Here is a 12,995-nt window from a genome sequence, read left to right on the forward strand (position 1 = left end):
AATCAAAATGTGGAACTTACTACAACACAAAACAGAAACTACGGCTTCTTCGTCAACTATGCTTATTGGCTAGAACCCGACTGTAAGAATTACGCTGAAATGACACTAAGACATCACAATGAGGCCAAGATAAAAACAAAACAAAACAAAACAAAACACATGGCCTCTCCAAAGGCTTTCTTTGAATGAGTTCCTTCCTACGGAAATCACACAGGTTCTTTATTTCAGATGGGAACCAAAACTAAGGACAGAAATAACAAGAAAAACACAAAATCAAATTAATTCACTATTGTTCTCTCTCCAACTGTCTTCAATTGCTGCAATCTGTTCTCATTGGCTCTTCTGACTGTACAAAAATAAATAAAATGCTTCCATCCATCCCTGAACAACAAAGAGGCAAAAGGGGATCAAACACAATGTTTCAAGCGTACAATGCAACACACGTTGGTGTATCACTTTACCTGGAACACATTGAATTAAGTTGGCTATCATCGCACTAAAATGAGCTCGGATGTCTTTGAGAATTTCAACCTCTTTGTCATTTTCAGCCTCAAGCAGCATCCGCGTCAAGTCAACGTATTCTAAGAACAAAGCTCCGAGTGCTAGCGTGTCCCGCTCTAAGGCTCCATTGGTGCTAGAATGAAGGAGAATTGAAGCTTATAGACAGCTCCCTTTCAGGGCAGTAAATTCTGCAGTGAAGAGTCAACCATCAAACCCAACTAAGCTTGTTGACCTTCCTAGGATATAAACACCCCCTTTTCCCAGTCTTAAAAATACGCTGGGGAACAGTGAAAAATGAGATCACAAAATGGAAAAGGTGACTGTTCAGGGTGATTATGACCTTACCTGTCACTTATCACACCTGCATCTGCAAGAAGCTCAAAAATTCTCAGCAGCTGGAGCCTCAGTAGATCCCGCCTTTCTCGGCGTTTCTTGTTCTGTTTGAGAAGAGGTCATACTGCTTACAATACATTCAAAACCATGTTCAAAATGTTGCCTCAGGAAATTAAATATATTTAAGAAGGGCAGTAATAATAATAATCCAATCGTGTTCATTTTTCTAAACCTAACAAGTGACATGCATTCATTTTTCTGCCTACCTAATCCTTATGGAACATGTTTGCTATGATAATGCTATTGGAAAAGGGGACATAATGGCAATCATGGAATACTTCCTAATAAATATTTATAAGACAGAAACGTTAAGACTTAACTGGTCTCACTTGCCAGATGGGGACCAGTGTTTTTTAGGGACTACTACATATTTTTCTTTAATTAGATCTGTAATTTAATCTGAATAGAGAAGAACTTTCAGGTGAGAAATATTCTCTACCAGTGCAGACTGACATCTGCATCTTATAATGGAGTATTTCCCACTCTGGCCCCTTTCTCTGAAAAACACAAGCACACAGTAAGCTCCCAAGGTCAATCCCAAACTTAAAAACCTCAATTCAATGAATAAGGTAGCAATTTATTATTCAAGTAACTATTGAAGTATATTGCTTTACTAATTTTAGGGCCTATGACCTTTGAGAACAGGAATTATGTCACAATGGATGTTCAATGAATATTGAAATTTCTCTACCCCTAGAAAAGGAATAGAAGTAAAAAATGGTGAGATATATTGCCAATGTCACGTCTATGTACTTCTGTTTTTGAAGGCTGACTTCACTGCATTTCATTTTACAAAAGTATCTAAAGCAAGCAAAGATGCTAATCAATTAAACTTACTTCCGGTCTTCGCTCTAATGCTTCTTTCATTAATGGATGGAGCTCTTCTACCAATTCTCTGAAGGAAAAAGACAAAAAACAAACAAAAAACCAACAACCATCCATCACTATGAAAAATGGAGGTGATCATGCTGTAAAATAGGGGGAATGACAACTGCCCTATCTTCCTTGTGGGGTTGTGTCAAAACAATTATTGTATGCATTAAAGGAGAGGGACTAGAATTACAGTTTCAATGGCAGGAGAGAGATGCCTTTTCTGCAACTTCTAGTCTTAAAGAATTGTTCAGAGCATCAAGAATAACAATTGGTCAACTTACAGATTTGCCCAGGTCCTTTCAAGCCAGCTTCATACATACATACACACATATATGTACATATATGTATACACATATACTAAGATATTATGTTTCATAAATATTAAAGGTTATAATAAATGTATCAAAACAATTATTATGATTATGATTACTGGAACAAAGTTTGCTATTCAACATTCCCATGCACCTGCCTCTTTCCTATATTTGCTTTTTCTTTAAAAAAAAATCTCTTAAATTTAATCTCTTTGCTTCTCCATTTCTTAATTAGACATTAAGTTCCTTGAGGGTCAGGCCCAAATAAGACAGTTAATTTGTTGTTGTTATTGTTTAGTCATTTCAGTTGTGTTTGACTCTCCAGGACTTCATATGGAGTTTTCTTGGCAAAGATACCGGAGTGGTTTGCCATCTCCTTCTCCAGTTTATTATAAAGACTTGCCCAGGGCCACAGACCTAGTGAGCGTCTGAGGCAGGATCTGAACTCAGATCTTTCTGACTCTAGGCTCAGTGCTCTATCCATGCGTCATCTACTCACTCTTTACATAGTGTTAACTCATCAGTTATCATTAACATATTTTCATTAGCTCCTTAGCTATAACCTACTGATTTTTGACTAAAGAAGTAAAATCAGTTGAGGTTTAGATTCAAAAGCACTGGGATTTTAAGAGACTTTACCAAAACTGTTATGAATTTGATATCTACTGTGCCATCTAATTGCCCCATAGTCAGTGGATAAGCATTTATTATTAAGCAGCCATCATATGTCTGGTACTGTGCTAGATCTAGAAGATACAAAGAAAGAAAAAAACCCCACAACACCCCATCCCTATTTTTGAGGGGTTCATATTCTAACAGGGGAGACAACATGTAAGTTACTAAAGAAATTCAAGATATTTTCAGAGTTGAGGTCTCTTGAAGAAGGTGGGAATTTGTGTTGAGTTCTGAAGGAAGCCAGAGAAACTAAGGTGGAGGTGGGGGACAGAACACTCTAGGCATGTGGAAAAGCCAATACAAAGGCATGTAGATGGGAGAGAGAGTGTTGGAGGGGAGGGGCAGTAGCAACTGGACCCATGCAGTTGGATTTCAGAGGAGCTGGAGGCTAGCAAAGTGTAAGAAGACTGAAAGAACATGAAGGATTAGGGTTGTGAAGAGCTTTGCATGCCAAATGAACATCATATTTAATTCTGAAAATAAAAGGGAGATTCTGGAAGACAGAGGGGGGAGAGAGAGAGAGAGAGAGGGAGAGAGAGAGAGAGAGAGAGAGAGAGAGAGAGAGAGAGAGAGAGAGAGAGAGAGAGAGAGAGAGAGAGAGAGAGAGAGAGAGAGAGAGAGAGAGAACGAGTGAGCAGGCCTATATTTCAGAAAAATAACTGGCAGCTGGGTGGAGGATGGGCTGGAGTGCAGAGAGAAACCATTTCTAAGACTGTTTCAATAGCTCAGATGAGAGGTAATGAGGGCCTACACCAGGGCAGTGGTTGCGTAAATCATACATTTTTATATTTTCTATTGCCTCTAGAGCTCTTTGTGTAAAGTAGTTCTCAAGATGTACTTGTCTGTTTGATTTTGAAGTGCTAGAGTATCCCAATGAAAAAATACTCCATATGACACTTACTATGATATGGTTTAGGGTAGGGGTGGGGAGCCTGCAGCCTTCAGACCACATGTGGCTCTTTAGCAGCCCTTTAACTGAATCCAAGTTTGAAGAATCTGCCCATGGGTTTGCCTTTTTAATATCATCTTTAATACTTCAGTCAAAAAGTTTCCTTAATTGAACTGTGAGATGGGTTCATGAGATACCAGAATCGACACCATAGGAAACAGTTCTGTCTCCTACACAGAAAAATACCTAATAACCTATCCAGTCCCATGCCATATATTCTATGTGATAAACTTTCAGTTGTGATAAGTCTATCGTCCCTGAATCTCAGATTTGTATTAAGTTACTGAATTGTTATCTAAAAGGTAAATCATTTCGAAATGTCAGTGTGAACACAAAGTTACCAAAACTGGGGGTGGATAGTGGCATGAACAAAAAAAAAAACCTTCAGACAAACGTCCAGATGTTTTGTCTCTATTATGCTAGACATCAGAATATATGGGGACTTTTAGATTTTTTAAATGTTTTGAGGGCTTTATATATAGAGCCTCAGAGGGTAAATCACAGGATTTGATATATTACAATTTTCCCATTAAGAAGAATGGGAATAAAAATAATGGTCTCCTCTATGTCATGGTTATGCTGAAAAGCTAATGAAAAGTCTTGTAAGCTTTTTATGACCAATACATTACTCTTGTGACTGTTATTTTTGTATGTTTTTGGCCTTAATCATCTAGAAGAAAACTCTAGTTAACTGGTACCTTAGTAACAAGAATCAGAGTTTCATAGAATGTTAAAGCTGAAAGGGACCATAGAGACCATCTAGTCTAACTTCCTTACTTTACAGATGATGAAACTGAGGTCAAGGAAAGGAAGGGACTTGTCCAAGGTCATAGAGCAGCCCAGTGGCAGAACTAGGACTTTAACCTAGGTCTTCTGACAGGAAATCTTGTACTTTTCTATTACCCCACACTAACTAGAACTTACAAGATTTTTAAAATTTAATTTTTCTTTCAAAAATTCATATATTTTTTCTAATTACATGTAAAAACAATTTTAACATTCGTTTTAAAAAAAATTTTGAGCTCCCAAATCTCTCCCTCCTGCCCCTCCCCCTCCTTGAGATGGCAAGCAATTTGATTTAGATTATACATGTACAGTCATTGCGATATTTTTTAAAAGGGAAACTCCCTAAACCTGATGACTATGACAAGTATTTTACAACTGCCCCTCTTTTCTTTAGACCCACCTCTAGCTTCTAATTATTACAATCAAACTTTATTTTTGAAATATCTATTATTTCTCTTGTAATTCTTTCTAAGAGTCTTTTCTTTTCTACTTCTGTGAAGATTTTGGGAAATATTTTATTTTGTTTTCTGTACTCTGACTGCCTCATTGAAGTCATCAGAGGCCTCCCTGGCAGTTTTCAAAATCTGTATCACCACTTATCAGGGAGCAGCTATGTCTGGAGTCAGGAAGACTTAAGTTCCAATTGTCTTCAGACACTAGCTGTGTGACCCTGGGCAAGTCACTGAAACCTCTATATTCCTCAATTTTCTCAAATGTAAAATGGGGATAATAAATAGCACCGTCCAGGGTTGTTGTGAGGATCAAATGAGCTAATATTTGTAAAGTGCTTAACATTCAGCCTGGCACATAGTAGGTGCTTAATCAATGCTCATTTAAAAAAAAATGGAGCACTGGATTTATAGGCCACAAGACCTGAGTTCAAATATGGCCTCAGATCCTTACTAGCTACATGACCCTGGACAATTCACTTAACATCTCTCTTGATCTTGGGTTCTTTATCTACAAAATGGGAATCATAATATCACCTAACACACAAGGTTGTTGTAAAGATCAAACAATATATATGAAGCATTCTGCAAATTTTAAAAGTGCTATATAAATGCCAGCTATTATTATTATTTTTTGTCATTGTTAGCAGAGGGGATTTCTTTTTTTACACCTGTGATTCAGATGGCCATGAAGGTCTTCTCTCACTCTGAAATTCTATGATTCTTTGAGATGATGTGCAATTTGTATTTTTATGAAGGCCCCCTTTACACGTGTATTGTTTCTGCAGAAGACAGTTTGGCTATTTGCCTGAAGGTCCATGTCAGAATCTTAAAACTCTCAACTTTCTTCTGAGCAAAAAAATGTTTCATTTTTCAAAAGACAAAATTACAAGATAATTGTAACAATGAAGATGTAATGACCAAAAATTAAATGTGCATGGGGTAGCCCAGTGGCAAGCAAGGAAGGCTTGCTTAATCACAAAATTGAATAAAGTCACTGGAGGTAAAACCTTCAAGCTCTCAGAGCCTATGCAACCATGAATGACAAATGAGATGAGTTAATAAACATCAAATGTAAATCAATATTATTAAAACAGCAAAATGTTTGAATTTAAAGCATATTGATTTGAACACTGTACCTGAAAACAAGTGAATTTGTTCTTCCAAATCCTAGTACCAGAGACTCTGTGATTTCAATGCTTTCAAGTCTCATCAAAGGCACCAACTGTTTCAACAGAACTCCCACAGATGGGGTTCCTATAACCTAAAAAGTGTTTAGTAAAAGTGAAAAAGGTAACGTGTTAACTTGGAGTGTCCTCAGTTGAAAGAATAAACACTTATTTAGATTTCAAAACACTGAATCATAGCCCAGGGCATTGCCATCACTTAAGGAACACAAACAAATTAAATACAGCATGGTAGCTCCCTCCCAACTTGGGAGGTAAAGTCTACGATCTCCTGGGTTCTCACTGATGGTAGGTTTCCATTAACTCATTGCATGAGCAATATAGTAGTGTGGTGACTTTATTTTTACTTTCAATATCTACAAAGTAATTTTTGATCAAATAGCCTAATTAAGGAATATCTTAGGATAAAAGTGAATAGTAAATGAGTGGAAAGGGAAACGTCAAGTTCACAGGATGGAAATTTAGGGTTGTAATAAATGCAATGAGAGCCAGCCACAGTACAATTGCTTCAAAGCTAGGAAGAACTTGGGTTCAAACTCTGCCTCTGACACCTGCTGGTTTTGTGACCCTGTAACCTCTCAGCGTTCTGGGCCTGAGTTATCAAATTGGAAAACTCCTGAGTGAGCAACAACCAGACTGAAATATAAACTGGGAAATGTGTAACAAAATAAAAAATAAAACAACACAGCTAACGTAAATTTGTAGATTTCTAAGTTAATATGAGGTCCACAAGGATCCCTTTGTATTTGGGTTTCTAACACTATAAATTGCAAAGAATGTGTTAACCTATGTTGGCAGAGGGAATTCCTTCATCTGGGAGCTCCCTACATCAATGAAATCATAAGTTCAGTTCTATTCCCCATTTCTTATAAATGTAAGAGTGACAGTAAGTCATTCGGTGTCTTTTAAGAAAAATCTCAACACTTCTGCATCTCGATTTCTCTGCTTATCCTAGAGGGAAAACATCAGGTTTATTCCTGTAAATTCTTGGGACCAGAGCTCAGGCCAGTGTATTTTGAAAATGTGTAGGATGAGATGCTGATGCTACAGTCCCAGTGACAGGCACAGCACAACTTGCCCTGTGAATTCTAGACAAACGATCTAAAAATCAATGAAATCATTTGTCGGCAGTATGCCATGTCACCTTGTTATCGTAGTTCATGGTGCCATCTGGAGTTGTAGCCATAATTTCAGGTGTAGATGCTCGCAAGTGTCCAGGACTCATAATACTGGGTTTGGCAACTCCAAAACAAAGAATCAGGTAATTTCTCCACAAGGTAACATAGTTGTCTCCACTACTGGCAGTGCTGGTTTTCTTTGCATTAATGGGACTACTGCAGATATTTAGAAGAAAATGAAAATGAAGCTCAGTTTCCTGGTCATCAGGGATATCAGGTATTAAAGGACTAGAAATTCCAAACACTCATATTGGTTAACCAGGAGAAAAAAGTCATTTACAATTGGAAAACGGAAAATAAAAGCTTGATTTTATTTTACTGAGCAAAGAGTGCCTTACAACAGTTTTGTTCCTCACTGGATACGATGAGGAGTTCTAGTTAGGGAATACTATCATGGAAAAAGTATATATAGTAAAATACTCACTTTGGATCCACCAAGGGCATCACCAACTGAAGTCTGGTAAAAGCGTAAGGCCAGGCATAGCTGAGTGCTGTGGGGCAGTGCTTGGGCAAATTCTCCTGTCTAAGGAAACTGAAGAGGCAAAGAACCCAGGGGTCCTTGACCGACTGGGCAAAGATCCAGACGTGGGACGGGCTCTTGACATCGTAATGGCTATTTACCAGGACTGCATTCCATTCTACCAACCACTGCAAATCCACATTGTGAGTCAGTGGTAATGTTGCCTGTTGGTTTAAAAAAAAATGCAGATATTGTTACCAAGCTACTTCTGACCTCCAATTCCTACCCTTCCTTGAAGGTCCAGCCTGAAAGCTCCCTCTTTCATGCCATCTTTCTAGATCACCTTAACCAGTCAAAACGGATCATTGTCTTCCTTATGTTCCAACAGTGCGTGGTTTGGGCCAGTCTCATATCACTTCTCACACACTGTTTTTACTCTATGTCTATGTGTGTGCCTTAGCATAACTAGATTATAAATTCCTTTGGGCAAGGACTGTTTCTTAACCAATTGTGCGCTATGCAGTTCCTCCTGTATATTAGGCATCCAGTAAAGATACCTGCTGGATGACCAAATGAATCAAATCAGTCAATCAGGAAAAGTATTTTTGTTTCTTTTTCAAAGATTTTTTCTGATATATGTTATTTTTACATGACCTCCATTTCCAAATATCCCCTCCCTCATAGCAAAGAATAAAAGAGGGAGAAAATAAAACATAGTCCAGTAAAATTATCCAATACATCAACTCGGTCTGATAGTACACAAAATATTCTGCATCCAGATTTCCCTGCCTTGGCAAGGAAGGAAGAAAGGTGACTTTTCTCATCTTTTCTTTACAGCCAAGCTTCATTATTATAATTACATGGTGTTCAGTCTTGGCAAAGTATAGTCTTTAAGTGATATCATTAATTTTCATGATACTCTTTTAAAACACGACAAATTCTGAAAAATCTACTACTCAAATTCTTAATAACCTTAGCTAGTGACAGTAAGTGCTATAACAGTTGATTTTCTCCCTGGATTAGTTTTATTTTCCCCATATGGTAATATTCTCTTTCCTTCATCTTAGAGAGGCAATGAAGTGGAATGGCTTTTATTAACGCCATTCCCTTGCATTTCCAAGAAAATGAAGCAGCTGATTCTCATCTGGAACTGTGTATTATTTTTACCCTGTGGCACCAAATCACAAAGTCAGACATTTCAAAACACCTTGGAAGATAAAGACATTCCTAGATTTCATCATCTTCAAAGTCAGGATGTGAATGCTGAATAGAAAATAAATGAGTCAGAGTTATAATCTCAATCTGGTGTTCTTTCCAAGAGACTACATTGCCTTTGGATAAAACTTCTGACTGAGTCTAAGTGGGGTACTTAGACATACAAGACTTCTTGGACCTCATGAGTTCCTACATATGAAGTCATTATCCCAGTACCTTCAAGAAGTTAATGCCTAATCCCAAGTGCTTTGAGGATATACCAGATCTAATTTACACCTGGTACAATATTTTTATTTTGAGAACAATTCATCAAAAACAGTATGGGTAACTATAGGAATCACACACATCAACAAATAATTTCAGATCACTGTTAATGCCCCACAGAGAAACAAGGATATTTTGGGGTTTGTCTGAGCTCTGCTACAAAAGATCATGTAAATCTTGCATACACCTTCAGGTCGTATATACATATATAGCTATCTTCCAGTTATCCTCAGGCAGATTTTCTGCACTGTACACTTTGTGGACAATTATGGGGCTTCTTTCTTGCACAATGCTCATCATGATTGCCTCTTTCAATATCTAACCAAAGTTAGCATAGGTTTCAACACTGTACTTTCATCTCAAAAGGGATAATAAAATTGTGAGCTGTGCTTATGCTACTGTCCATTTGTGCAGAAAATTGAAAACTAGCTGAAAATCTTTTAATGGGGAGAATATATTCAGGTGGTGATAAATCAATGTCAAGCTAATAAAGGCTCGTCTTGTCAAATTCTTGTTCATTCTTGTAGAAATTGTAGCTCTCAAAAAAATTGGTACTTTTAATTCTATGGCCCATGATCCAAGGACAAACTCCAGACCAGTGTTAGGAAAGTTGCCATTGTTTTTTACATGTTGCTAACAGATTGATAAATAGTCCAATAAAAACCCCACAATTCTTCCCAACACTTTTGTCTCCATTAATAGTTTTTTTTTTTGGAGGGATGCTTTTGTTTTTTTTAATAGCTGGGAGCCATGCACAATACATAATCAAATGGGTACTTACTGAATCTGAGACTGCTACATGAAAAACTTTCAAGAACAGAAGAACTCAGCTGATCCATGACATCAATCATAGGTCTGTCATCATCCTGTACAAACAGCAGACAATTACAATCCACAGTAAAATAAACCCATCCCTCACACTCCCCACCTTCTCTGTCTAGTTGCTGGTGCAGAACCATCTGGAAGGTGGTGATAAGGAATGTGGCTGCTAGGAGAGCTTGGAGGTTGGCTCAGGAGACAAAATTTGCCATTTTTTTTTTCTCCTTGAGCAGTCTCTCAAGCTTTAAGTGGTGATGATTACTGGACACAATTTGTAGTTCACTGAAAAAGACATGTACCTGATCAAATTTCATAAAACTTAACATACCTTCACAATTGGATCCAAATACTGATACTGCATGCTGTTCACAAAAACATTCCTTTATCATTAATTTTAAGTGCCTAGGACAGTATATAGTATCAATATTTGGGTCCCCTTGAATATATCTTAAGATTTATGAAATCCAGAGGACAGCTGAAGTTGAGCTGTGTAACACCCATATGAGAAGGAAGGGTCTTCACCACCCCTCACCCACCTACCTCCATACCTAATGTAATCCTTCAGGAGACATCTCTCCATTCAATTCAACAAATATTTAAGCACCCACTATACGCTTTGCTGAGCCCTGGTGGATGCAACCCATAAAACATACCCGATACCATTGTACACAACAGAAGCAGTTAACCAACATCAAATTGTGAACATTCAGTTCATTTCATATATATATGTATATATATATACACACACACACACACACACACACACACACACACACACACACACACATACACACACATGTATTTCATATATATGTACACACATATACATACATTTTCACATATACATATTATATAGTCTATTCAGCATATTATATATGTGTATGTGTATGTATGTATATATAGAGATATAAAAGTCATCAGGTTGCTAAATGCCACAGAGGCTTCTCCATTAAGGGATGGCCACATTCCAGTGTAGATGTTCTAAAGAATTCAGTCATGCAATACTTATAAAGCACCTATTCTATGGATGTGCTATTCTAAGCACTAGATAAGACATTTAGTCAATAAGATATAAATTCAGATAAGGCTTAAATAAAAATCTTGTTATCTCAAGAAGCTAATCAAAACATGCATATAGGTAAACATGGCAGATTAAAATATGATAAACATAAAAATAATAGTTCACACTTATATAGTGCTGAAATGCTTATAAAATGCTTAAGTTATAACAAACCTCTGAGGTAAGTAATGTGAGTTTTATTATTCTCACTTTTGAGATGAGGAAACTGAGACTGATAAGAGGAGTTAAGTGACTTGTACAGAGTCACAGAATTAGTGAAAAGAGCTGAGATTTAAACCCATTACTTTGGACTCCAAGACTAAAGTTTTTTCTACCAAGACTTTCATAAGGGAAGTCCAGAGCTCCATGAGATTAGGAGAGGGGAGATCAGTGAAGTCTTCATATTGGACATAAGCTCTTACTATAGAGCTAATAAATAGCTTACTTATTAACACAGGTAATATCTAATGCCCTAAAGAAAACGTACTCCAGATGAAGGGTTCAGATACACTATGGGGACAGGGCTGAGGAGAAGAAGGCCTTTGCCTTCCTTCACTCAGAATTATGGAATCTCAGAGAGGAGATGAATTTTGGCAGTCATTTAAGTCCAACTTATTTGGAGAGCATATGCTTTGTGGTGTGGAAGGGAGAATCAAGCAACATAATCCCTCTCCCCAGAAAGGATAAAAATGAATTATATGCAAAAACTAGCCTTTTAAAAAAATAGGAGAGTTGAAACTTTAAAATTATTACATAGTGTTTTAGTTGTTTTCGGTCACGTCAGACTCTTTGTAACCCTTTATTAGGGGTTTTCTTGGCAAAGGTACTGAAGTGGTTTGCTGTTTCCTTCTTCAGCCAGTTCATTTTGCAGATAAGGCTAACTGAGGCAAAGGCAAACAGGTTTAAGTGATTTGCCCAGGGTCACCTAACTAGTAAGTATCTGAAGCTGGATTTGAACTCATGAGATGAGTCTTCTTGACTCTAGTTCCAACTCCAGCTAACTCTGTTGCAGTGCCCACTATACCACTGAGCTGCCCTTACTAATCAGTTGCCATTAACATATTTTCATTAGCTCCTCAGCTATAACCTACTGAGTTTTGATTAAAGAAGTAAAACAAGTAGAGATTTAGATTTAAAAGCACTGAGATTTTAAGAGATTTTACTGACACTGTTTTGATTTTGATATGTCTAGTTTTTAGTATGACTAATATACATTATTACATTGATACACTCAATTTTCATTATTATATATTTCATTCTTATTGGAGATATGTATTACAGATAACTGTTAATGAAGCGAGATTATCTGTATACACAGACATACACATACATTCTCACACATATTTATATAGTATCCCAAAAGTCTTAATGCAGTTTTTAAGTTTTAATAGATAAAAATTGTATTAGGACACCTGGGACATCACATATATACACACACACACACATACATACATACATGTATATAACTGTTATGTGAATTGCACAGTAGATTAAGAAGAATAAAGATTAACATTTTATCCTTGTTTTGAAGCATACATTTTGTGCCTCAAATTAGACTGTAAATAGGTCTCTCTCCTCCCACCTGAAAAGTGAAGGGCTGTCTTTTTCTTTTACAACTTTCTCACAGAATCCACTACACTTCAGTGCACATAGCAGGCCCTCAGTAAAGAAATGAGTGGTTAACATTTCTGATAAAATTCTACTGAAGTTTGTGATCTGGGTTTTTCAGTGTGTTATGAGTAAGGTGTGTAGACAAGTTGTAGATAACTTGAAGACAAGTTGACAGTTTATTTTTCATCTTATGGGGTAGGATGCATATAAAACAGAAAAGTGAGAATTTGTAGCTTTTTGGTTTTATGTTAATCTCTTAATTAC

General features: G+C 37.0%; 1 protein-coding gene across 1 annotated transcript in view; it reads right to left on the reverse strand.

Annotated features, from left to right (window-relative positions):
- Nucleotides 1–12,995, reverse strand: part of FRY (FRY microtubule binding protein) — a 433,805-nt gene that overhangs the window by 119,798 nt on the left and 301,012 nt on the right. The window contains 8 exon segments of the mRNA XM_078147059.1: nucleotides 462–634; nucleotides 847–938; nucleotides 1,732–1,789; nucleotides 6,077–6,201; nucleotides 7,269–7,458; nucleotides 7,727–7,986; nucleotides 10,023–10,044; nucleotides 10,046–10,107. Coding sequence (XP_078003185.1) covers nucleotides 462–634; nucleotides 847–938; nucleotides 1,732–1,789; nucleotides 6,077–6,201; nucleotides 7,269–7,458; nucleotides 7,727–7,986; nucleotides 10,023–10,044; nucleotides 10,046–10,107 — 982 coding nt within the window.

The sequence above is a fragment of the Phascolarctos cinereus genome, unplaced genomic scaffold (genome assembly GCF_003287225.1).
Source record: "Phascolarctos cinereus isolate Bilbo 61053 unplaced genomic scaffold, phaCin_HiC Scaffold_726;HRSCAF=1367, whole genome shotgun sequence".
Classification (NCBI taxonomy): domain Eukaryota; kingdom Metazoa; phylum Chordata; class Mammalia; order Diprotodontia; family Phascolarctidae; genus Phascolarctos; species Phascolarctos cinereus.